The 24,294-nt window shown below is 32.0% G+C and overlaps 1 protein-coding gene across 4 annotated transcripts in view; it reads right to left on the bottom strand.

The window, feature by feature from the left end:
• LOC148627793 (FYVE, RhoGEF and PH domain-containing protein 2-like) overlaps positions 1–23,404 on the bottom strand; it is a 53,355-nt gene extending 29,951 nt beyond the window's left edge. For 2 of the 4 annotated variants that reach the window (XM_088579077.1, XM_088579066.1), the window contains exons 1-2: positions 23,214–23,404; positions 21,741–21,929 (exon numbers count right to left, since the gene is read on the bottom strand). In XM_088579077.1, the coding sequence (XP_088435203.1) occupies positions 21,741–21,929; positions 23,214–23,286 (262 nt within the window). In that variant the 5' untranslated portion in view covers positions 23,287–23,404. Of the gene's footprint in view, positions 1–5,401; positions 5,531–6,691; positions 6,813–21,740; positions 21,930–23,213 lie in introns of those variants that run through there. The other 2 variants (XM_088579093.1, XM_088579086.1) reach the window with 2 other exon arrangements.
• Positions 23,405–24,294: the final 890 nt, after the last annotated feature.

Raw genomic sequence — 24,294 nt, forward strand, 5'->3', positions numbered from 1 at the left:
TCAGAATGAGACACCTAACTATGGTTGAGTCAAAAACCATATTGGTCACAAAAACACAAAGAAAAACAAAATTCAAAAACAAATATAAAAACAACAAAAAACTTGAAATACCTACATTCAATCAAGTACTGTCAAATACCAATATTTACAAAAAATATCTAAAACAGCAGAATTTCAATACTTACATTGTTATGTATGGCACAACACTATATATTTAAACTAACCAGGCAATCACAATTTAAAGAAATTATTTAAAGAAACCCACAGTTTTGTATATTCTTACACAAACTGAAATGAATAAACCAGTTTTTTTCATTCGACAGCCTTGACTTTACTCAATTTTATTTGGAAGAAAAAAAAAACATCTCAGTTTCAACAATGAAACTATAACTCACGTTCAATTTATATGTTTTTTGATGAAGAAATGATAGTAAGATTTTCTCATAATAGAAACATAGCAGAAATACTGTTTTCATACATGAAGCAATGTTGTAAATTTAACCTCTGACCCCACCCATCATTAATTGTTTTAAAAATATGTTATCTTTGACTAACTAGTGGCAGAAAAGTAATTACTGTTGTGCAATAAGTAAAAAAACAGATGTTTGTTGAAAATAATAACATCAAATTGCATTTGAGAATTTTGAACATATTTGCAAATCACTTACTAAGTAATTTGAGCAGAAGAAATTGAATGCCAATACACAATGTAAGTTGCTTCTAAATCTCTCTCAGTACTAAAAAATCTTTATTTTCCCAATCCTTAGATGAACGAATTCAGTGGAACACCTTATCTGACCAAGTATTGGACAGGTAACACACAAGTTGGAAACAAAACTTTAAAACCTAGAAAGTTTTTTTTATTTTTGGACTTGTTTTTGTTTTTGTTTTTTCTGGGGGGTGGAGGGCTAGACCACCCCTTTTGCTTGAACAGCTCTCTTGATTTTATAAAGAACAATGATCATCACAGGAGCATCCCTCCACAGGACTGTCAGTACTTTTTGGAATTTCTGGATCTGCCACTGAAGTTTTTGAGAATAAATGTGACTGATAACAGATTGTTAGTTATTGAAGATCACTATCATTGTTACTTGTAACCGTTAAAACTCTACTTCCGTGTTCAAAATTGAATTAAAGTGAATTTTAAAATGATAAGATGAAAAAATGTCACAATAACACGGCAATGATATCCATTTTGCACTAAAGGTGCAATGAATGGTGTATGGAGAATGTATTTAAATCAAGCTACCTTATATGTTTTACAAGTGTAGCAAACATCATGATAATTTGAACCCCCCTCCCCCCCACCCCCCACCCCCCCAAAAAAAAAAGATCAAAAACAAAACAAAAAACCCAGACTTCAATATTCAATATATTACAGAAAAAAATATTCACATCTGCAACTCCCACATTTTAATCACACACTTATTATAAATTTCTTGCACCAAATAAAAAAAAAATAACCCAATTATAGGATGTGATCTATTTTGAATGTGACATTGATTCATACAGAGTTTACCTGTAATATTTATTATGTAATTTGAGCACAAAAACATAAAATTGTCACTCTGATTCAAAATCTACCTATAAAATTGTTTTTTTGCTGACGAGATAGTGAACAGTAACAAACTGAGACAAATTAATCACAGACTAAAATGACTAGAGATCCTGGTCGAACAGATGTTTTTTTTTATAAATAACAGTGGTTGTATTATGGCAGCGGTCATTGTTAACATTACAGGATGGAAAACCACAACATTGATTCACGATGATAAAAATTACTCTGGAATTGTTTTAGGATATTGCTTGATTTGTAAATAAATTTCCAGGGTTTTATAATGTAGAAGAAAATTGTGCATAACAGACAAAATGCCCCCCCCCCTTTTCCTAAATATTTGCTGGCAAAGAAATTTGGAAAAGGCATAAAGATAGCAGTTCCAGTAAATTCTAATGTCTCCTGACAGTGCCATAAAACTATATAGAGAGTAAAACCAAGCAAGTCACAAAGCTTTGCTAGACAAAGTTCTACTGTATTTTGGATACACAGCTAGCAAACCATAAAATATTGGTCAAAATTGTTTTTTATCAAAAATTAATTAATAAATGCAACCCATATAAGGTATTATGACTTAGTAGCAAAAAAGAGTGGGAACTGAAAATCTTCATCTGTTGCAGTTATGGCAAAATACACTGTAATGGAAATGGAAACCCAAAATCAGCTATGATAATTTGTTTCCTATCAACTTCTGCATATTTCTGGTTAAACCATAGTTTCAGAAAGTAATACAATACAAAATAGGAAATAACAAAACAATAAGTTATGATGCAAGCTGAATACTGAAACCCTGTTAAGAAGAGCAAACTGAATCATGAAAGAAATCAGATAACCCATTGATATCTTGATACATACTACACAATAATATCATATGGACCCTATAGTAAAAACAAGACAGTTACAAATTACACTTGAATGGTCACGGTATGCCATGGACTGGTGGCTAACAACACTGCTACAACTGTTTTACCACATAATTACATATTTGTACCAAAAATGACCATAAACTACCAATAAAAACTACAAGATATATATGAGAGGTAAATTTATGATATAGTTCTTCTATTTCAGTCACTTCATGTGACTCTTTGTCATTTTCTCACCAAGGAAATAAATCAAATGCAGATTTTTTTTATCTATAAATATAATTCATGATATTTAATAAAATTGAAACTCTGCATTCTGTGAAAAAATTGAAGTGCTTTTAATCTATAAACATAATTTATGATGTTCAATATAAAGTTAAAATTCTGAATTGTGAAAATAAATCTAAGTCTCAAAAGGTTGGAGTTGAACCAAAACTTTTGTTCTTCATCTATATCATCTGTATAGCTGACTGATACCCAAAAATCAAATTTATGAAAGAGAGTGATTAAATTTATTAATGTGTCAATATTTGTTAAGTCCAAGCAAAAAAGATCAAAATAAATACATGTAAAAATGATTGCAATTTAAATAACAATACTTACCCCAGAACACTCCAAACACTAGCAATAGTACAGATACTTGATAAAGAGGAAGATTACCTGATATAATGATAATATTTCCTGTACTTGTCAATTAAGGAAATATTTGACATTAAAGAAACCGATTAAGACAAATATATACATTGTTACATAAATTCTATTTTTTGTCAACATCTTTGAAACAAATGCACTATTTGCAAAATGCAAAAAAAAGCTGTAAGCTTCCAGCATCAACAAAATAAGAAATAACTGACATAATAAGATACATTTCGTTGACATCTAATAGGAGTACTAAAGAGACTATGTGATCTTCAAAAATACATGCATTAAAGCATTTTGTATTTTACATGTAAATGTAATACAGATGTATATGAGAAATGGTATATATTTCATTGAAACAATTCTAAGTATATTATTACTATACTGACACCAACTATTCATTCAATAGACATAAATGATAATTATACAGTCCCTAAAAACATGTGGACAATTGGACTGGCAAGTCTGTGCACTAAGACATAGTCTTGTCATGTCCTAAAGACCATTGGACAAATATGTACATGAAAAAATTGGTGTCATTTATCTTGATCAGAACTGTTACAGAATATTAACAGCTTTATTTAAGCCAACTCAATAATGACAGTATCATATTTAGAAGGCAACTCATTTTACCAATACACCATGAAAGAGGTGCACTTGAAACTTCATAACTAATTAGCATAGTTTTATAGCATATTGCATATGCAAGTTAAAATATTATGAATTTAATGTAAATTCACCTACCATATATTCCGGAATAAGGAAATCCAAAGCAAGGTTAAAATTTTAATACCCTATTCTCATTAGTGAACAAAACCTTAATCCATTCAATTTGAAACAACAGAAAAGTTGTGTGTAGACAGTCTCATTAAAAGAGATATACAAACAGGAAGTTGACACTTTTGATTGTGAGTGACATAAATGATGTATATTTATGTATTTACAGTTTTGGTACAGGTTAAACAAGGTCACCTGTACAGCATCTAAACCTATATGGATGGTCATGGATATTAGGGAATGTTGTCAAGTGAAAATTGTCTTATCTGTCACCTCAGTATTCTGTCACCTGTACAGTATCTTAACCTACATGGATATTAGGGAAAACTGTCATATCTGTCACCTCAGTATTCTGTCACATGTACAGTATCTTAACCTACATGGATGTTAGGGAAAACTGTCCTATCTGTCACCTCAGTATTCTGTCACCTGTACAGTATCTATGTGTATTTGAATAGGCTGTTTGTACAGAACTATTTAAATAAAAAAGAAAACACTTATGGGGTGAATAAAGTTGTAATTTTACATTACTTAAGATATAAAACATGTTTTGTGACCATAAAATTATGGTATGAAAAAAAGATAAACAATACATATATTTATCATTCTAGTAAGTTTCTAGAAGAATCACAAACAAATGCCTCACAACCTGAAGCATGCTTACTATTACACCACTGGTAACCCCCATCCCCCAAGAGGATTAGTTAACATAGTGAAATTACATTTACATTGTATAAAAAGACTTCAGTAAATGTGTTTTCTTACTTAACCAAAATTCAAGATGTTAGCACAATGCATACTAGCAGGGGCGGATTCAGGCGGGGGCATGGCGGGTGTGCACCCCCTAAAATTTGCAAAGCATGGGTTGTCAGGGTAGATTAAGGTGGTTTTAGCTTGAAACTTTAGTTTCTCGCTAATTTTACCACAAAGGATATTTACATTGCACCCACTCTAGAAGAATATTTTAAAAATTTAACCTCAAAAAATTTTCATCTCGCTCTGCTCTGTGAAACTTTAACTGTGCAACCCCCCTTATCTAAAATAATGGATCTGCCCCAGACTAGTTATTACATACAAAAAGTTTATGATGATGCTTTAGCTATTTTCCTGGTATGTTGAATAAACAAAATAATTCAAAAAGGGCTTTAAAAGTACATCAAAGACTTATAATTAAAATACAAAATTTACTTCACAAGGTAACTCATTCAGTTTTAAATAACATTTAAAACCTTTACAAAAAGTAATCTCCCTTTAGCATTAAAATTCTATACAGTGTAAAATTCTTTTTAACTTCTTTAATGTTGAAAAGCAACAAAAGATTTGAATAAGATGTCCAACTCCTGATAAATCAATTACATGCTAAGTAAGCAATATCAAGTCAAAAATTGTCATTATTGCATACAAAAAATTATTTTTCACTAAAACCTTTTTTTTTTAACAAAACACACCAACAAAATATAAATAGGAAGTAATTTCCTACACTTCATGAGAATAAAAATAAAAAAAACAGTCTTATCCACAACAGCTAGTTCCTTGCACCTTATTCCTGATATACTCTTTTTACCTTGTTCTTTAGGTTCCATTGCAATTGATGTAACTCTAGGTTTCTTCAAACACTTCATCTTAATTCAGACATTTTTTTTAATAGATACAGGATATAAATGTGACTGTATGATTTGTAAATAACATATCCTGAATACTCAGTAACAATACATATATTGTACTTAAAACACTAAAATATGTAGTTATCTCCCTTGCAAAAATAATGCATCTACTCAAAAAACATGTAATGTTTGAAAAAGCAGACCTAAAATTTATGTTAAGTTTGAATAACCATCAAATCCTACAGATATATAAAAAAGCAAGATAAAAGATATAATCTAAATGCGCTTAAATCAAATTACTTTTCGAGGGTATGAATGAATTGGCACTTAAATTTTAATACCACATACATGTGGTTTTGACTCATGGCTATATTTGGCAATAATAGCAACACATTGTTCTTCAAAATTTACAATATTTAACACTATCATTTTTTACCTACTCTGAATTCTGAGATTTATATCACAAATGCACACTCCCTGGCCTGAATTATTCTTTCATATTTTACAAGAAATTTCCCTTCAGAAAAATGAATCAAATTGCATGAAAATGGGATCCAGTTTGCTAATCTATCTCATAGGAGGAAAATAAAAGTGAGAGCAATATGTAATATATGTTGACAAGTTGAATGTATTAAGCAAAAAGAGATGTTTCTTTCTTTCCAGTAGTAAGGGTAATCAAGGGAACCAAGGTTATAGCGGTAATCAAAAGAATGTAATCCAGGGACAAAGACCAGACATGGAAAACAGACATACACAGCAAAGAACATAAAGTAACTAAAATCATACATACAAAGTAACAAAAGCAAATGAGCAACTCGGACTCCACTGAAAACTGGGAGCATGGAGCAGGTGCACCGGTAGGGTAAGCATCCTCTGCTTTTCTATAAACCCGCCGAGTTGCTCATAAAAAGTCAAGTCCGGGGTAGACAAACAAGGAAAGGAAAACTATGATCCTTTGAATAAATCAGTTTTCATGGTGCAGATGGATACACCATAATGATCCATGAGTTCATGATGACGACCATAAAACTTCTGTAGTGATGACTTCAATCTTGTAGCAAGATAACCCTGTTCCAGAAGCCTATTTGTTAAAGTTCTAGCGTGATACAATAAGTCAATAAGTACAATGTTATAGTTGAGGTAGTACTAACGGGAATAGTCTATTGCTTCCAATGAACTTGCCTAGTAAAGGAACCACAATGATATACAACAAGTTTCTTTAGAAAATAAAACAGGATTTGTTGACATACCTAGATTATACGATTGACTTCTTTCCATATTACAGAATTTACGTCGTAAGTTTTCTGCAGTAGGGAGCTATAGATGAACAAGGAAAGGAAATGACTAAAGATCAACACACTGAATCAGACATTACATGTTATGTTACTTTTAGGTTGCAGGACAAGTTAATATAAAGTATAAATAAATTCTTTGCAGGGAGCAGCTTTATACATTCCTTTGAACAGTTAGGCAAGTATGTACACACCATTCAAGCGTGATTCAGCTCTGATGAATTTTACCAGAAGAGAAGTGACCTGTTTTGGCCCCTAATTAGCCTCCTTTTTGTGGTATGGCTTCTGGTGGTACCATTTCAAGCATATCCACTCACCTACGAGTTACTTAAGTTTTTTCTGGGCATCAGGAAAATACTGACTTCTGACCACTTTTTGACCATAATTTAAGAAAGGTCCCAAACCCTCTATGGTGTTACAGCACCTAGTGGTATAATATCAAAGAGATCCATCATCAGGGAAATGCTTCTTCCTATCATTGCTCCACTTCTGATGTACAATGTCAATAAGATTTTAGGAACATTCCCTTCCTTTGCAGTGTAAAATCAAAGACTGAAGTCTTCAAAGTCAATAATCATCATATTTTGGCTTACTTTCAACATTTCGAAATGGCACAGAATCTTGTTCCCTTGATATGATTTTAGCATTCTTTGGGTTGCTTATGATATTGACCTGGGAACCAGATCAAACAACTGGCAATGAATATTTATAGATATCGGAGCACTGCTGATGTATATGACCTAAACAGTCTTGTAACAAGCCCATGTGCCAGAATCCAAAACTGGGCAATGTTCAATGCTAACCAATCATTTCATGTAAACTTCCCATTCTCATACCAGCAAGAAACACACATAGAACACCCATGTATTATACATAGATCTGCAGCATAATGTTGAGTAGTAATATATAATAATGCAAATCATATGCGAATATAAATTAATAAGTGCAAGAAGTCACTAATAATATCAGTGACTTAAAAATAAATAGGCTACATATGAAATATATTTATGAGCAATTAATTTAATCTATTATCTTTTTTATTATAAAAGAAATGTTATCTACTCACACTACAGATCAAAATAAGTCTAAAAAACTTAAAAAAACTTCACCTCAATAGAAAGATTAAAAAAAAGAGTCATCCCTCATAAAAAAATATTTCTATTAAAAACTTATAAGAAATGCATCAATAGACATTAAATGAACTATCTTAAAGCCTAAGTAGGCATTTCTTCCATGAAAGTAAATTAAACATGGGGTAAAAAAATATCAAATAAAAATACTATCATAATTTATGAAAATATATATATTTGTATAATTTATACTTTAGCGCTTTTGTCTTTTTCAGTAATTTCTTTGTTCAGTTAATCTACCAATTCAAACTCCCAAAAATGAAACCTACAAACTGATATTTACAAAATAGGGCATTAATGGAACATTAAAAGATTCCCCCACCTAATGAAATGGGGATGACATAATGTTCAAAATAGCCTAACTTGAAAACAACATTTTGGATTTTGCTGAAAACTGAATTAAACCTGTATTTTATGGTACATAACAACTGTGCAAAGTTTAATAAAAAAATTCATTGATCTGGAAACTGTCAGGAGTGGAACTGATGGACAGACGGACACACAACTTTTCAAAGGGCAACACATAATACCTTGCCACTTCGTGTGGCAGGGTATAAAAACATGAAAACTATTGCTAACAAAACAATATACCTTTGCTGTAACTGTATCAGATTTCATCAGCACCTAAAGTCATACTGTCCAAGATACTGAACTTCAAATTGTTCACTGGTTTGGAGTAACAGAATATTCAGGGAATTTCTTAAAGTATACAATCTCATATTCTATCTCACTTTTAGGGTGGAGATTTCTACCATAGTTAATATCATAACTCAAATTGTTCACTGGTTTGGATATATATATATATATCATTAATTACACCTTCTGATTGGTATATAGCAAGTGTATTTTTAATATATTTATAAGATTTGTCGTTTTTACAGCTGCTGGGGAATATATATGTCGTATTATCCCCTTAGTCATGGTATTTGCTAAAACGTATATTATTTACCTTCTTGAACCTAATCCTACCCAAGTTCATTCAGAAATTAATTTGTTTTCATAGAATCATTTATCAATTTTGAAACTAGAAGTCCTGTTTATCACAAGAGCCCCCGCCTCATTTGTTAGTAGTGATTTTTTTTTAGTAAATCAAATGTGTCTGTAAGACACTAATGATGCCCCCGCTTGCTAGATTTGCCAAATTAAGAACATGTTTATTTTTGTATGAAGACATGGTTTGCAAAGACTTGTGTTATTCATGGTCTGGGCATCAATTTGGGGATCAGATATTCCTAAATATATTCATATCTACACATTGTATCCTGGCCAGTGTCATGAAACTCTGTTTGGTAGTGTCAGACTAGTTGCAATGAGAAAAGAGGGCCCAATGGACGTATTAATGGACACATAAAAAATGTTAATACATGTATCCCCAATAACAAATCCCCAACTTTGTTGCTTGGGATATATTTCTGACAAAAATAACAAAGTCTATACCAAGTTCTGTAATATTTCATGAAAATCAAGATCCTATGACCTTGCACAGCATCAGTATGTGTAGAAACATCCTGTAAAAAAAAGAGATAGCCATACAAGCCATAAAGCCCTATTTCTGATGAAAATGACTAAGGCTAATTTTCACCAAGTTCTGTAATATTTCACGAAAAATCAAGATCCTATGACCTTGCACACCATCATTATGTATAGAAACATCTTGCAAAACATATTTTGGATGTAGTTCAAAAACTACAGAAAGAGGTAACCATACAAGCCATATAGCCCTATTTTTGACGGAACTAAGTAAGTCTAACTTTCACCAATTTCTGTAATATTTCACGAAAATCAAAATCCTTTGACACTGGACACCTTCATCATGTGTAGAAATATCCTCTAAAATATTTTAGATGTAGTTCAAAAACTGTACGAGGAGATAGCCGGACAAGCCATGATCCATATATTTCTGAGTAAAATGACTAAGTATAACTATCACCAATTTCCGTAATATTTTACAAAAATCAAAATCCTTTGGCCCTGCACACCTTCATCATATGTAGAAATATCCTATAAAATATTTTAGATGTAGTTCAAAAACTGTACGAAGGAGATAGCCATACAAGCCATGTAATCCGGACGGACGGACGGACAGGGGTAAATTAACATGCCCCCGACAGTTTGTCGTGGGGGGCATAAAAAAACAGAAGTGTTCCTAATTAAAGTCAAACAATAAACAGTTGATGACATAGCCGTGAAGCAGAACTATAAATACATGGTAACACTAATGAAAAAGACTTTGAAAGCATAGAACAATCAGTCACTTTTAAAATTGATATTCAGCTTAATTAAACAGATATATCATGGCAGAGAAGAATATATCTGTTCAGTATACACATCTCCCTTTTTTTTCAAGGTTTCAAAATATAATTAACATATTTAAATATCCATCACTTGCAACCAATTGCAGGTCAAAACTCACAGTGGCATTGAGATGACCTGATATAACAACAGAAAGTGGGAAAAAAGTTGTAATAGCATTCATTATAACAACAACTGAAGTACTATACAACAAACATCCACATACTTATTGAAAAATCTTTTTAACAGAAAAGAGCCCACTCCCCCCCCCCCCCCCCACTTAGCAGATTCCCTAACAAGGAAATGGAAATGGGAATTGCAATATGACCAAGAAAAAATTCATTTCTAGGAAAATCAATCCAATCCAAGAATATATTCCTCTTAACCATTCACCAAAGTTTGAAGGAAATTCGTCAAAAGAGGAAGGTGCTATCCAAGCAACAACATGCTATGATACAAAAACAGGCAAATAGACCCAGTGATGGACGGACAGATGGTCACGTCAAAAGTTATATATCCCTACAACATTTTACATAGTGAATAATAAATGACAGTATACTAACCTTGGAAACAGAATAGAAATAAATACTCCAGTTAAAATTTTACAAATATTAAATTTCCCTTCCACATCAAACAACAAAACTCCATCAACAGGAAGTATTGTTAAGACCACAATTTATACATACTTGACTTGAAATTTTCTTCCTTATCTGTTAAAGTAATATTGGCTCATGTAAATATAAGACACCATTAATATTATTTTTATAAATATAATGAACATTTTAGTGCACTCAACAGTTTCTATGAAATTTACAATTTTATATAAGCCTATCTATCAGTATAAATGTTATTTCACAAAATGAACTACATATAGCAGAACTATATATCAGTATTACTACTTAATAGACCTTCCACGGGAAAGAAAAAAGGTTCGTGTTCTATTAAGATTAGATGGCACCTGAAATCTTGTTTGAAGACATGTTTGTGTACACAGTGAATATCTGCCTATACAACTACTTGTATTTTGCCACCATTTTTCTTAAGAACAACATATTAAAAAAAGGGGTTACATTTCTAAACACCCCTGTGTAGCCTGTCTTTAGAGACCATCTATTTAATGTGACCACAAAAGTTGTCTTCAATATTGTAACACTTAACATTAAAGAAATGTCATAAAAATCAATTGAGAAATATAGGCATACATGCACTTTTTAATTGAAAATGTGTATTTCTTTTTCCCTGGTAGATAACTCCACCAAAAATTTATGGCCAGCCCTTATTTACAAGTTTGTTGGAGGATGATTTGGTACAAGCTCCCCAAAAAGCCCTGAGAAACAAGATTGCTACATGTAGTCATAGGTCCCCTGTCACAGAAAAAGTTTGAAAACCCAATAAAAGTACAAAAATGTATATCACTGAAATTGCTATGTAATGTGGAGGTATAACACTTATAAATTATATATATTTATAAACAATACTAGGAATTATCTCCATGATCAAAGAGGCTAAATGCCCACAAATGCCACAAAATTTGAACAAAACTCATCCATTGGATTCAGAGGAGTCGCATACACAATGATAGAAAACAATCAAAGTATTCATGGCTATCAATCTCATATTATCATTTACTTAAAATTTTACAAAATATCAACCAACCTCCATTATTGAAACATTAGAATTTTGTTTGAAATAGATAAATAAATATTATGGAATAAAATGATATAATATACTAATATAGAAATCTGTAATCTGGTTTGATAAAACAATGTCACATGTTCTTGGGTCATTCGTTGGGTTAACCGAACATCGTTGGATCACATAGTAAGGTCTACTGCTCCTGAGAAAATCTCATGAAAAATCCCTAAAGAGCCTCAAACGTTTCTAAAAACAGTTTCTTCCAGTAACATAAGTTAATTCATAACAATAAGAACAACAATGGCTTCCTGTGAAAGGTTTGCTGCTGTTGATAAGGCCAAAATTAAGCGCTTGTTGTCTGACAAGGATTCCGACAATCAAAAAATACAGTCTTTGAAAGAGAAGGTTATAAGAGCCATGAAGTGTTTTAAAGCATTGCATAAAAAATTTACTAAGGATGATAGTTTTGAGTCTGGAAATAAACATAAATTTTAAAAAATTTGGGGTGTGGCCAGCTTTGGCCTCTTATAACTCAAAAAACCATAAGAGATATTTGACATCTTACATTTTTATAAGGAATCCAATTATTGTACCAAAAATTAAAAAAAAAAGTTTTTTTAGGTGTGGTCCCAATTCTTACCCTTTTAATTTCAAATCAGTAAAAGATAAGTGTAAAATACTCTTATTACAGAATTTCAAAAGGAACGTACTGAATCATCAGAATCATCAAAATTGAATTAGCAATAAACTATTTCTATCAAATACTGACAACACATATTTCCCCCTTTTAAACCCTTGTTTTCAAAGCGGGTGGGGCAAAAACCTTAAAAAAATATTATAATAGGGCCCTCTGCTATGTCCCAAGGAACAATGTGTTAGAATTTCAAAAAGATTAGATCTGTTTTACTCATTTTATGTTAAATACACCAAAGTTAACAGATGCCAAACATGATGATAGTGTGATACCATTATATGTCTGCAAATTTTTTGTGGTCATATAAAAACAGAGAAAAATAGAAAATACAAAAAATAAAGAGGAGCATTACCATCAAGACAAATCATGCATAAAAAATCCTTTAAATCCCTAAATGCCTTAGATAATTATAGAACTAAGGGCAGGCATATTGGCAGATGGGTTTGATGGACAGATTAGCATTGCAACATCTAATAATTCACAAATTAGCTGTAAAAGGGGAACAAAAAATTCTGAGGTCAAAACCTCTCAAATTATTTACCGGTAATAAATGATGAAGAGGCCAACCTCTCAAAAGAGTAATATTTTATACAAGACACATGTTGATTTCTCCATAACTCTTTATAGGACCTTGTTGATGTAACTGTAATAACGGAAGTGCTTAATGAAACATTGTTTATGTAATACATATATATATATAACAAATCTATCAACACATTTAAAACATCATACATCCACCCAAAATACTGAACAAAATCATCTGGTCTATAAATTATTTTACTTGGCACAATTGTTAAAAAAAAAAAAGAAACTTCAACCAAGACCTTCTATTGACAGGAGATATTGAATCCATACAAAATAACTATGATGATGATTTCATTTATGAATATTCATAAAATTTGACAGTTTAATGAATTATGGATTCTTTGATTTTCTTCTCAATTAACAAATACAATATTTTACATAAAACAGCTTGATATGACTGCTGAGGTGACACACTGAACAGTTGGGGCAAGTATAAATACACCATTTAAGCTTGATACACTCTAATTTTTTATTGCAATTCAGTATTAGACACAGGAAAAGAATTGATCATAATTACAGTGGTCCCTTTTTGGTCCCTTATTCCATAACAAGCACAACCCCCAAAATCAATTCCAGGCTTCTTTTGTGGTATGGCACCAATTTCATAATGATCTATATTGTAATACTCAACTCACTGTCCAGATACTGTTAAAGTACAATTTTTCTTGCGGTACCAATTTTCGTGGTTTTCATGGGTGAGCCAAACCACGAAATTTAGTTACCAATGAAAAGAAAGTTCCTATTGATGTGTATACGGAAAATCTCAAAACCACAAATTAAAGAATCCATGAGCTTGTGTATCACCCTTAATCAACGAAAAATGGTATCCATGAATTAAAGTACTTTCACAGTATGAAGAGTCTACGGATGAAGAATGGCAATGATAACAGCACTATACCAAATATATGACTGCAAAGTTTTGTAGTCTTATACCAATACTCGCTTTTTCTTTGAAAATTTCAAATTCATGGCTTGACACAATAACTACCATAAGACCATGTAAATTGGTAGCAGAAACAAAACAAAATAAAAGCACTTTCTCAGTAGAAAAGTGCAGAGATCCTAGCTTCTATGTGTATACAACCTATTTAGAGTTAATTTCATATAAGAGCTAAAAGAAATCTATTGTTTGGTCATACTTACTACTGACACCTTAACAGAATGGAAAGTTAAGAGAATTATCTTCTGAGATTATTGAGAACAAAAATGCAAGTAATTCTTTCATTCTTTTTTTTTTTCATTACTCAAAAGAGACAAAATTTCCAACAAAAGGAACAAAAACAACATTAAAAGTTACTGAAGAACTCTTTACATCTACTTATAGATTTTAAAATCTTTTAAACAGTTGTTCTTGCACATAAATTTAAGAAACAACTAATATGCAATACCATTGTTAACATTCAATCAAAAATTTTAGAGTTTTGCAGTAAAATAAATCTTACCAGCAGATTTATTTCTATGAAATTGCAATTTCCTAAACATTATTGAAATCTCCTAAAACACAAAATCCACATCCTTTTGCTAGAAAACAATTACATAAGTTAACATGATGATCTACATTGTGTATGTTACAACTTGAAGCAAGAAACCATTAGTCAAGAAATTTGTACTACAAAAAGTAAAACCAAGCCTAATCTGTTGACACTACAATAATTTTGTCATAATTATTGTGGTATAAAACTGACAAGGTTTTACTTTGTGTGAAGGGTTAAAACTGTCCCCCAGGACAGAGAGATTTATACTGAGAGCAAACTAAGGGTCAAAATTCTATTCAAATGATGGAAGGTTGGTATTTAAATGCATGGAAAAGTGTTGTTAAGTCCTATGGGTCAATGACATGCTACCACATGATGTGATGGAGTTTTTCTGAGGACCCTAATTGTAATTTCTAGCTTTCAAATGATCTGTAAAGCATTCAATTACAATTACGGTTATAACAAAGGTTTTGTAACTCCAACACAACTTGTGAATGCAAAAATGAAAGAAAACTTCTTTCCCACAACATTACCAATCCTTACAGTAATTTCATACATTTTATTTCTGTGTATATATGCACTAAATTCCTATTAAAAGTTAAAAAAAAATGCCAGCTATAACATTGAATTTAATGACAAATGATACAATTATAGATAAAACTAGTTCTCAGAAAAGTCAAGGAAATAGGAAAGAACATTTTGTCAAATTACACATTTCTTTGCCAATATTGAAACACTGAAAAAATATTTACATGCATTCTTAAAGATTGTAGGCGGAATGAAGGGTACAATTCACAGAAAACTGTAAAAAACTTAATACCAAATGCAAAACACCATTTATTTATGAGAGGGATCATTACATTAATTATCAATGATGGACTCAGACAGCAAAATTCTGAGACCCTAATTGTAATTTCTAGCTTTCAAATGATCTGTAAAGCATTCAATTACATTACAGTTATAACAAAAGTTTTGTAACTCCCACACATCTTGAAGATGCATTAACCACCTGAAAGAATCTACAAGCACTTGATTGGGTCATGGTTAGAAATCATGTGACAGGGGAGATAAGTCTTGTTTGACAAACTAATGGCTAATTATTATTTGGTATCAGTCTTGTATTACATATTCCGGGTGTACATCAAAACATGGAGGCTAAAAAAATATAGTGCACTTCCTATTTGCCTTTTTCTGTTTTTGTTTCTTGGCAAATGACTATAATTTTTCATCAAAAGTACAGGGTAAATATCAAGCTATGACACAAAAAACTTGTTTTTGAAGGAAAAACAGTATTTTCATGAAAAATACTGCTTCAGAAAAGGGATCTATTTTATGAACTCAAAATAAAAGTGAAAGTAGAAAAGTCATCCTGGTGTACCAAAGTTCGTGCCTTTTTTTTCTAAAATGGACCTAAAAATTATTTTTGACATTTCCTTCATGGAAAAACATGGTTAAAGTATTTCCTACATGAATGTATTATTTTTCTCTTATTATCTATAAGTGCCTTATGGAAAATATATTGATATATGTATTTATTGCAATATATTCTCATAACATTATCATGGGAAACCATACTTTTGTAAATATCTAAGTGGTAGGGAAACCATACTTTTGTAAATATCTAAGTGGTATGGTTTACTTAGAAAAAAATATTTCAAGAAAGATTAAATTATTGACTCATGGTAACAATGAAAAAAAGTGGCAATTTATAATATTAATGCCAAAAATACAGTAAAACTTCTGCATGTATTTACAAAAAGCATGGATAAAACATGAAATGAATGGAGGCCACAGAAAAACATACAATGTACTTGTCAGTCTCATAAGGGGAATTGTTTCAATGCAAACATCATGATATCTGATGCTTATTCTATGTATTAATCAGACATTCTGATCAACTTTCCGAAGGATTTCTACAGAATTGTATTTAACATAGTAAAAGTTGAATCTAGTAAGTGAAAGAAGAGGCTCCAAGGAACCTAAATAGCTCACCTGGTTAATGTTTTTGCCTTTCAAGGGCAATAACTCTGATAATGAGTCATCCAATACATCTGTAGGCCTCATCATAAAGATCATTTCAGCAACTGAAAGTTTCATTCTACCTATCATAGTTTTCAAGATATTGGCTGAAAACTGTAAAAAAATGTTATTTTTCACCTTTCAAGGGCAATAATTCTTACATGAAGTTGTCAGACAACTTTGCCAGCACTCCACACTATTGTAGAACTGCCTAATTTTGGTCTTGTAATCTGATACTTTGTAACATATATCACTTTAAAACATTGTCAAGAATCTGAAAATCTATATATCTAGAAATAGATCAAGTCAAGGCCTTCAGAATGCAGTAAAAGTTTTCTGGAAAAAATTTATGCAGAACAAATAGCGGTACCATAGAAACCAAGCAAAAATATGCTAAAATTTGCAAAACAATTGATAAAATCAGGTTTAAAAATGTTGAAATTCCCTCAAATTATCTTAAATTTTTATTTCATGCCCTGAAGCTGTCAAAACTTTTTCCTTGGAAAACCCCTTCCTCATATGGGCATTGCCGGTTAGATTTTTAACTATTTCACTTTGTATTCCACCTATCAAATTAGCATGGTAAAAAATGACTTACTTTCACTTTAACAATGAGTCAAATTGTCACTGAAAAAAGCCCCTTCAACACTGAAAATATATGAACCATTGCAAAATATTTTTAAAAGTCCCCTTTTTCAGAAAATGTTTTATATACATTAGAATCTTCATTTTTAATCACTATAGTAACCACCAGTTCCCATTAATGTCCTCTTTCATCCCTAACTAAAAGTGCAAAACTTAACTGAACTGTGGAGTGCTGGCTTTGATCCCTTGCAGATTTTTGTAGGCCTTATAATAAAAAAAAACTACTGTCTGATCCCTATCTTCTATTTTTAGTAATGGCAGCCATGTTTTATGACACATCAAACATCCCCATATCAGTTCTATACAGGATACCCCAAGGAATACTAATACAAAGTTTGGTTCTAATTTGTCAGACTTAAAGATTTTTGAAAGAAATAACATTAAAAATACAAAAAAACATCAAAAAAGGGCAATAACTCCTATATGGCTCAACAGATTAAAACAAAAATTTTACCACGGATTGATCTTGTCAATCAAAACACTTTTACCTCAAGTAAAATTTGGCTAAACCTTACAATTTTGGAGATATATGCAAAAAACTACTGACTGACCTTTATGTCCCATTTTTAGTAACAGTGGCCATGTTTTTTGATGCATCAAAAATCCCCAAAACAGTATTATGCAGGATACCCCAAGGAACATTCATATCTAGTTTGGTTCCAATTGGTAAAATAGAGTCAGAGGTGAAGATTTTTGAAAGAAATAACATTAAAAATAGAAAAAAAACATGGAAAAAGGGCAATAACTCCAACACCACTTCACAGACTAAAAAGAAAATTCACCACAGATAGATCACATCTTGCTGAACACTTTTATCCTATGTCAGAATTTGGTTCCAAAAACTACTGTATGACCCCTATCTTCTATTTTAAGTAATGGCAGTCATGTTTTTTAATGCATCAAAAATCCCCATTACATTATATGCAGGATACCCCAAGGAACATTCATACCAAGTTTGGTTCCAATTGGTCAAGTAGAGTCAGAGGAAAAGAGTTTTGAAAAATTGTTAATGACGACGGATGATGACGCCAAGTGATGGCAATAGCTCACATGGCCTTTGGAAAGGTGAGGTAAGAAAACTGAAATATTATAACTTATCCACATTTACAATCTTAGCACACTCACATCTGGTATGGAAAGTGCCCCGACCAATTCAACTAAAAGTACCCAATCACACATTCAGTCTGCAGACCATCTATTCCAGTACAAAAATTCTGACTTTTTTAAAATTATCAAACCATGTTCCATCACTTTAAACGATATATTTGACTACAACGATGACGAACCACATTGTACCATATCAAAATGTGGTATAAAAAATTGCAAAACATGCAACATTCTTATAACCGACCCTTACTTCTCCAGTTCCCTTACAAACAAAACCTTCCATACAAGAAGTCACGATGACATAAGTTGCAAATCAACAAACTTAATATATGGATTAGAATGCAACTTATGTGGTTTAATATATGTCGGAGAAACGCAAGAACGATTAAAGGAAAGAATGTGTGGTCATCGTTCGGGAATTAACACCACCAAATTCCCAACAATTTATAAACACCTTAATCAAAAAGATCATTCAATCCTCTCCATGAAAGTTTGTATTAGAAAAAAATTACCATCCTACGAACAGTCCCGTTCTAAGTAAAAACTATCGTAGAGAAAGAGAGGAGTACTGGATACGCAGACCAGGTACTGCAATACCTTACGGATGCAATGACAACATCAAAAGTATAGGAAACGTTTCAAGCCAATATAACAATAACATAAATGTGATGAATTTATTTGACAAAAATTCAAGACGGGAAAGGAGTCATGGCCATCGCCACTATACGTCACCTAAGTTACATGATGTCTCCATAGATGGTCTCCTTCCTTTCATACAAAAACGTCTTGGACTTCATCACATTAGAACCAAACTTTATTCTATACCTCTCACTCTACTACACTCCCTTTACAAAACAAGTCTTGACACTGTTTCTGACCCCACTTCATCATTATACAGACTTGTTACCATCATTTTGGATATTGATTTCCAAAGACTCCTTAAACCAGTATGTGTGAAAAGTCAAGATGAAGAAAAACGATCATTTCTTCCACTACTGTTTGTCAACAAAGGTATAGATGCAATTAATTTGGCTAACATCCTCCATCACAAAAACGTTACCAACAAAGTTCCCCCATATTTCAAAGACAAATCCATACCAATTATTTCATATTCCTATACTTCACCCATCGCATCCAAAATTTTCAATTATAAAAGGCTATTGCAGAACCTCGAGATTGAGGACTTCAAGGCTAAACCACCTAACTGTTCTTGCAAAACCTATCCATTCAAATATGGTCCTTCTGGTCACGTCATTACGAGATTTAACCCTTATCAAAAACGAATCTCTGCGTAATATCTTTTCTGAAGGTCCCAAGTACTGTGAACCACGCTCCATAAATTGGAATTATAACTTTAAAGTTCTTATGGATGCCGTCGAGGACTATGCAAGAAAATGGATAAAATGAGAACAAGAAGACAATGATTTTCTGTCAGAGTGGTTGAAGGCCGTGAGGTCTTTAATTTTGAAACGAATGAAAGTCTTAAGTAGGTCAATGAGTGCCAAGCTACATCAGTTTTCAAAGACCCTGATGTAGCAAAAACATTGTCTACTATACATGACAAATATGTTGTCGTACCAGCAAACAAAGCCCAAAACAACATTGTTTTTGTCTGCAAAACGTTTTATATCCAATGTTTATTATCAGAGGTAGACGTAGAAAATAATAGCAGTGATAAGACCTACACTGCTACCACTCTTTCCAAAGAAGAGATTGTGGAAAACCATAAATCTGTGCTATCCTCTTTTGGTCTCTCTACCAAGGACGATGATTGTGATTTACCGTCCATGTACTGGATTCCTAAACTTCACAAGAATCCATACAAACAATGTTTCATAGCTGGATCTGCAAAATGTACCACCAAACCTCTTTCAAAACTTTTAACTTCTATACTCACAACTGTCAAAGAGGGTCTACAGTCCTACCACAACACTTGTTACTCCCGTAGTGGTATTAATTCAATGTGGATCCTGAAAAATTCAAAAGATCTTTTGGAGACAATCAGTTCAAGACTATTATCTGAATATAATAGCATTAAAACCTATGATTTTTCAACACTGTATACTTCTATTCCCCATACTCAGTTAAAATACCGACTTAAAAACATTATACATCTTTGTTTTTCCAAAAAAGATGGTACACCTAGATACAAATATATAGTTCTTGGTAGAGATTCCTCATACTTTGTAAGAAATAATTCCAAATCATCTTCCAAATATACAGAGGAAGATGTTTACAAAATGCTGGAATTTTTAATCGACAACATATTTGTCCAGTGTGGTGGACGTGTTTTTCAACAAACGATCGGCATTCCAATGGGAACAAATTGTGCTCCTTTACTAGCTGACCTATTCCTTCATTCTTATGAGGCTGACTTTATAGCTGATCTGATCAGAAAGAAAGAATATTGTTTGGCTAGATCCTTCAATATCAGTTTCCGCTATATAGATGACGTGTTATCTTTAAACAATCCTAATTTCGGGGATTTGATACATCGCATCTACCCAAAAGAACTTGAGATAAAAGATACTACAGACACTGTGAAGTCAGCCTCATATCTTGACCTACACTTAGAAATCGATGGTAAAGGAAAACTATTGACCAAACTTTACGACAAACGTGATGACTTTTCATTCAGAATTGTCAACTTTCCTTTCATCTGTGGCAACATCCCTTCGGCTCCTGCGTATGGAGTGTTCATATCACAACTCATACGTTATGCCAGAGCTTGCCGAAACTACGCAGACTTTTTGTATCGCGCTAGAACTCTAACAAATAAGCTTCTGGAACAGGGTTATGTTGCTACAATATTGAAGTCATCACTACAGAAGTTTTATGGTCGTCATCATGAACTCGTGGATCGTTATGGTGTATCCATCAGCACCATGAAAACTGATGTATTCAACGGGTCATAGTTTTCCTTTCCTCGTTTGTCTACCCTGGACTTGACTTTTTATGAGCAACTCGGCGGGTGTTTCTAGAAAAGTAGAGGACGCTTACCCTACCGGTGCACCTGGTCCATGCTCCCAGTTTTTAGTGGAGTCCGAGTTGCTCATTTACTTTTGTTACTTTGTATGTATGATTTTAGTTACTTTATGTTCTTTGTTGTGTATGTCTGTTTTCCATGTCTGATCTTTGTCCCTGGATTACATTCTTTTGATTACCGCTATAACCTTGGTTCCCTTGATTACTCTTTTAAGGGTCAAATTTTCATCTTCTTAATTTCCTCAAGATATTAAAAAAGTCCAATACTGCAATTTATCAGTAGTATCAATGTTCTTGCATTTATATTTATTGTTGGCCTGTTAAATTTGAATTACTAAGTGACTGCATAATTTTGTAAATCCAAAAAATCATACTTCTACATTTTGTCTACCTGCAATGCTGCTGATAACTGTTTCTTATTTTAATGTAAAATTACATACCTGAGTGGAAAAATTCTGCAAGGTCTGACAGGTCAACAAGATCTGTGACCTCTTTGACCTTCACCATAGGCTCTCCTTTTCTTGTACGAAGACGGATGTATGGTTTCAGGTATTCTTGGGAGACAATAATGTTCACTTTCCATTGTGGGAAGTTATCGTCTGGTAGTATATCAATAATGTGGCCTTCATCTGAAAAAGGAAAAAAAATAAGTATTGAAATTAGCATGACTATGTTAGGCACCAAATTTAATCTGTTCCTCCTTTAATTGCAGATCTGCACAATGTCAGAATGTGAGCTTTAAGTTGCATCTGATTTACATGTAAAAGCACATGTATAAACAGGAGAATTTTGCATTTTCTCTTTTCTACTTGAGATTTTACAGAACAAATAATATATTGGGATAAAGTCACAAAAATGCTGTGTGGCTAACAATGAAATATTTAAAATTATAAGTGAAATTGACCATGGAACTATGAAAGTTAATCAAAATTAGCCTTCTTCAATTTTCCTTTTACAGTGAAACCTCTCTAAATCAAATCCCTTTCAGACTGTAGAATTTGGTTGGTTCGGACAGGTGTATGATTTACCAAGGTTCAAAATACATTTAAACTGACAAAATGGGGCTTCAAAACTTGTCTGTTGTAGGCAGGTTTTTTATTAATTCAGGGTTCAGTTTAGACAGGTTTATGGTTAATTTAGGGTTTGGTTTAGACAGGTTGATGGTTAATTCAAGGTTTGGTAAAGACAGGTTTATGGTTAATTCAGGTTTTGGTTTAGACAGGTTAATGGTTAATTCAAGCTTTGGTGTGGACAGAATTATGGTTAATTCAGGGTTCAGTTTAGACAGGTTTCACTGTATACATAAAAACAAGAGTAAAGCCATTTGTATGTAAGTATTCATATTTTTTAATGTTCACAACTTCCCTTGTGAATACACATATTCCTATTTTTTTTAAAATTAAATGTTGCATTTATACAAAAGCATGTGCTCCATATGCAAATTAAGAGATATGCAGTAGATAGGTAGGCTACTATTGTAGGCTTAAATTATGTACACTCATAAAAAATGAGAGGTTATTTCAATTCGAATTGTCAATTTGCTCATATTGTTAGCATAAATTTAATGTGAATCAGGTCACTTCATCATGATCAGAACAAAAAATAATCTTTAAACATTGAATGATCATACCAGTATTTATTTTTTTTAAATTCCCTAGCAATGCAAATTTGTATCAAATATTTTAAGTTAGGGTAGTGGAGGAGGTAGGGGCATTAACAGTATAAAACCCAGAGTATTTCAAAATACCAATTAATTAGTAAAAATGAAGATTTTGCACTAAAAGGTTATATTTCTTTTACTGTTTTAGATGACATTTACAGAATTAATGTTTGCATTCAAAGATTAAGAAGTTTTTATACTGAAGGTTATGACAGTTGAAAAAAAATGAAACTCAGTAAAGCAAACAACTTACATTGTTTCACTATTTCTACATCCACATCATCAACATCAGAGAGAGAAATATCTTGACCCATTGTCCATGTCATAAATTTACATTCTTATTTTTTTATCACCTCACACCTATCATTTAGATACTATTTTTCACTTAAAATTGATCTTCCTGTTCTCCTGTGATCCATTACATAGAACAGTTTCAATTCCAGCACTCACAAGGAAGTTTAATATATTAATACTATAATACAATCATATTACACATGATTATATAAGTTGACAATATTTTATCAAATCCACAATCTTAAAACTATATCAGATATCATTCAATTATCTTTAGAATAAGTATTTCCATTTCTATTTAAAAAAATATGCTTTACGATCATACATCCCTCTTGAGCTGCTTAAGGAAAGTATACATTCAGCATCCAATTTACCTCTTCACTAATATCAAAAGGTGAAAATTGTGCATCTGTTATGTTTTAAAAGCTGCATTAAGTATTTCTTTTTCCCATACATATTTCTTTAATTAACAAAACAGATATTTCTCGTGATATATATTTAGTCTGATAAGCAGATAATTAGTCAATCAATTCCTGAAATGTTTTACCTTGAACAATTATATTTCAATCCATTCATGAACTTGATTGGCTCATTACTGAATTCTGGGAGAAGAGGCACTAAGCTGAAGAAATCTAAAAATTAAATTTTGTTGCAAAATATGCTGATTATAATATTACATATGAATCTTATTAAATAGAATGAATCTCATCAAGAAGTTTTAATGCTGCATATGAAATATAAAGAGCATGTAAAAAGTACTATCAGTATATAAGGTACAATAAAGCAAACAAAAAACTGAACTAAAATTAAACTAATTCATTTATGTCATATACATTTCTTGTGATACAATGTATTGATTTTGACTACATCGATCAAGGTACTATATATATAGCAGTTCTAAACAAACTGATACCAATTTCATTTCATACAAGGGCCTAATCTAGAGAAAGAAATGATCAAAAACTGTTCCTATTTGTCTTTGACATGAAGGAGCTTTTTGTAATAGATTACACAGACAAAAATGTCAGTATTGTTATTTT

The sequence above is a fragment of the Perna viridis genome, chromosome 1 (genome assembly GCF_037379345.1).
Source record: "Perna viridis isolate PV_CMFRI_1.1 ecotype Kerala chromosome 1, ASM3737934v1, whole genome shotgun sequence".
NCBI lineage: Eukaryota > Metazoa > Mollusca > Bivalvia > Mytilida > Mytilidae > Perna > Perna viridis.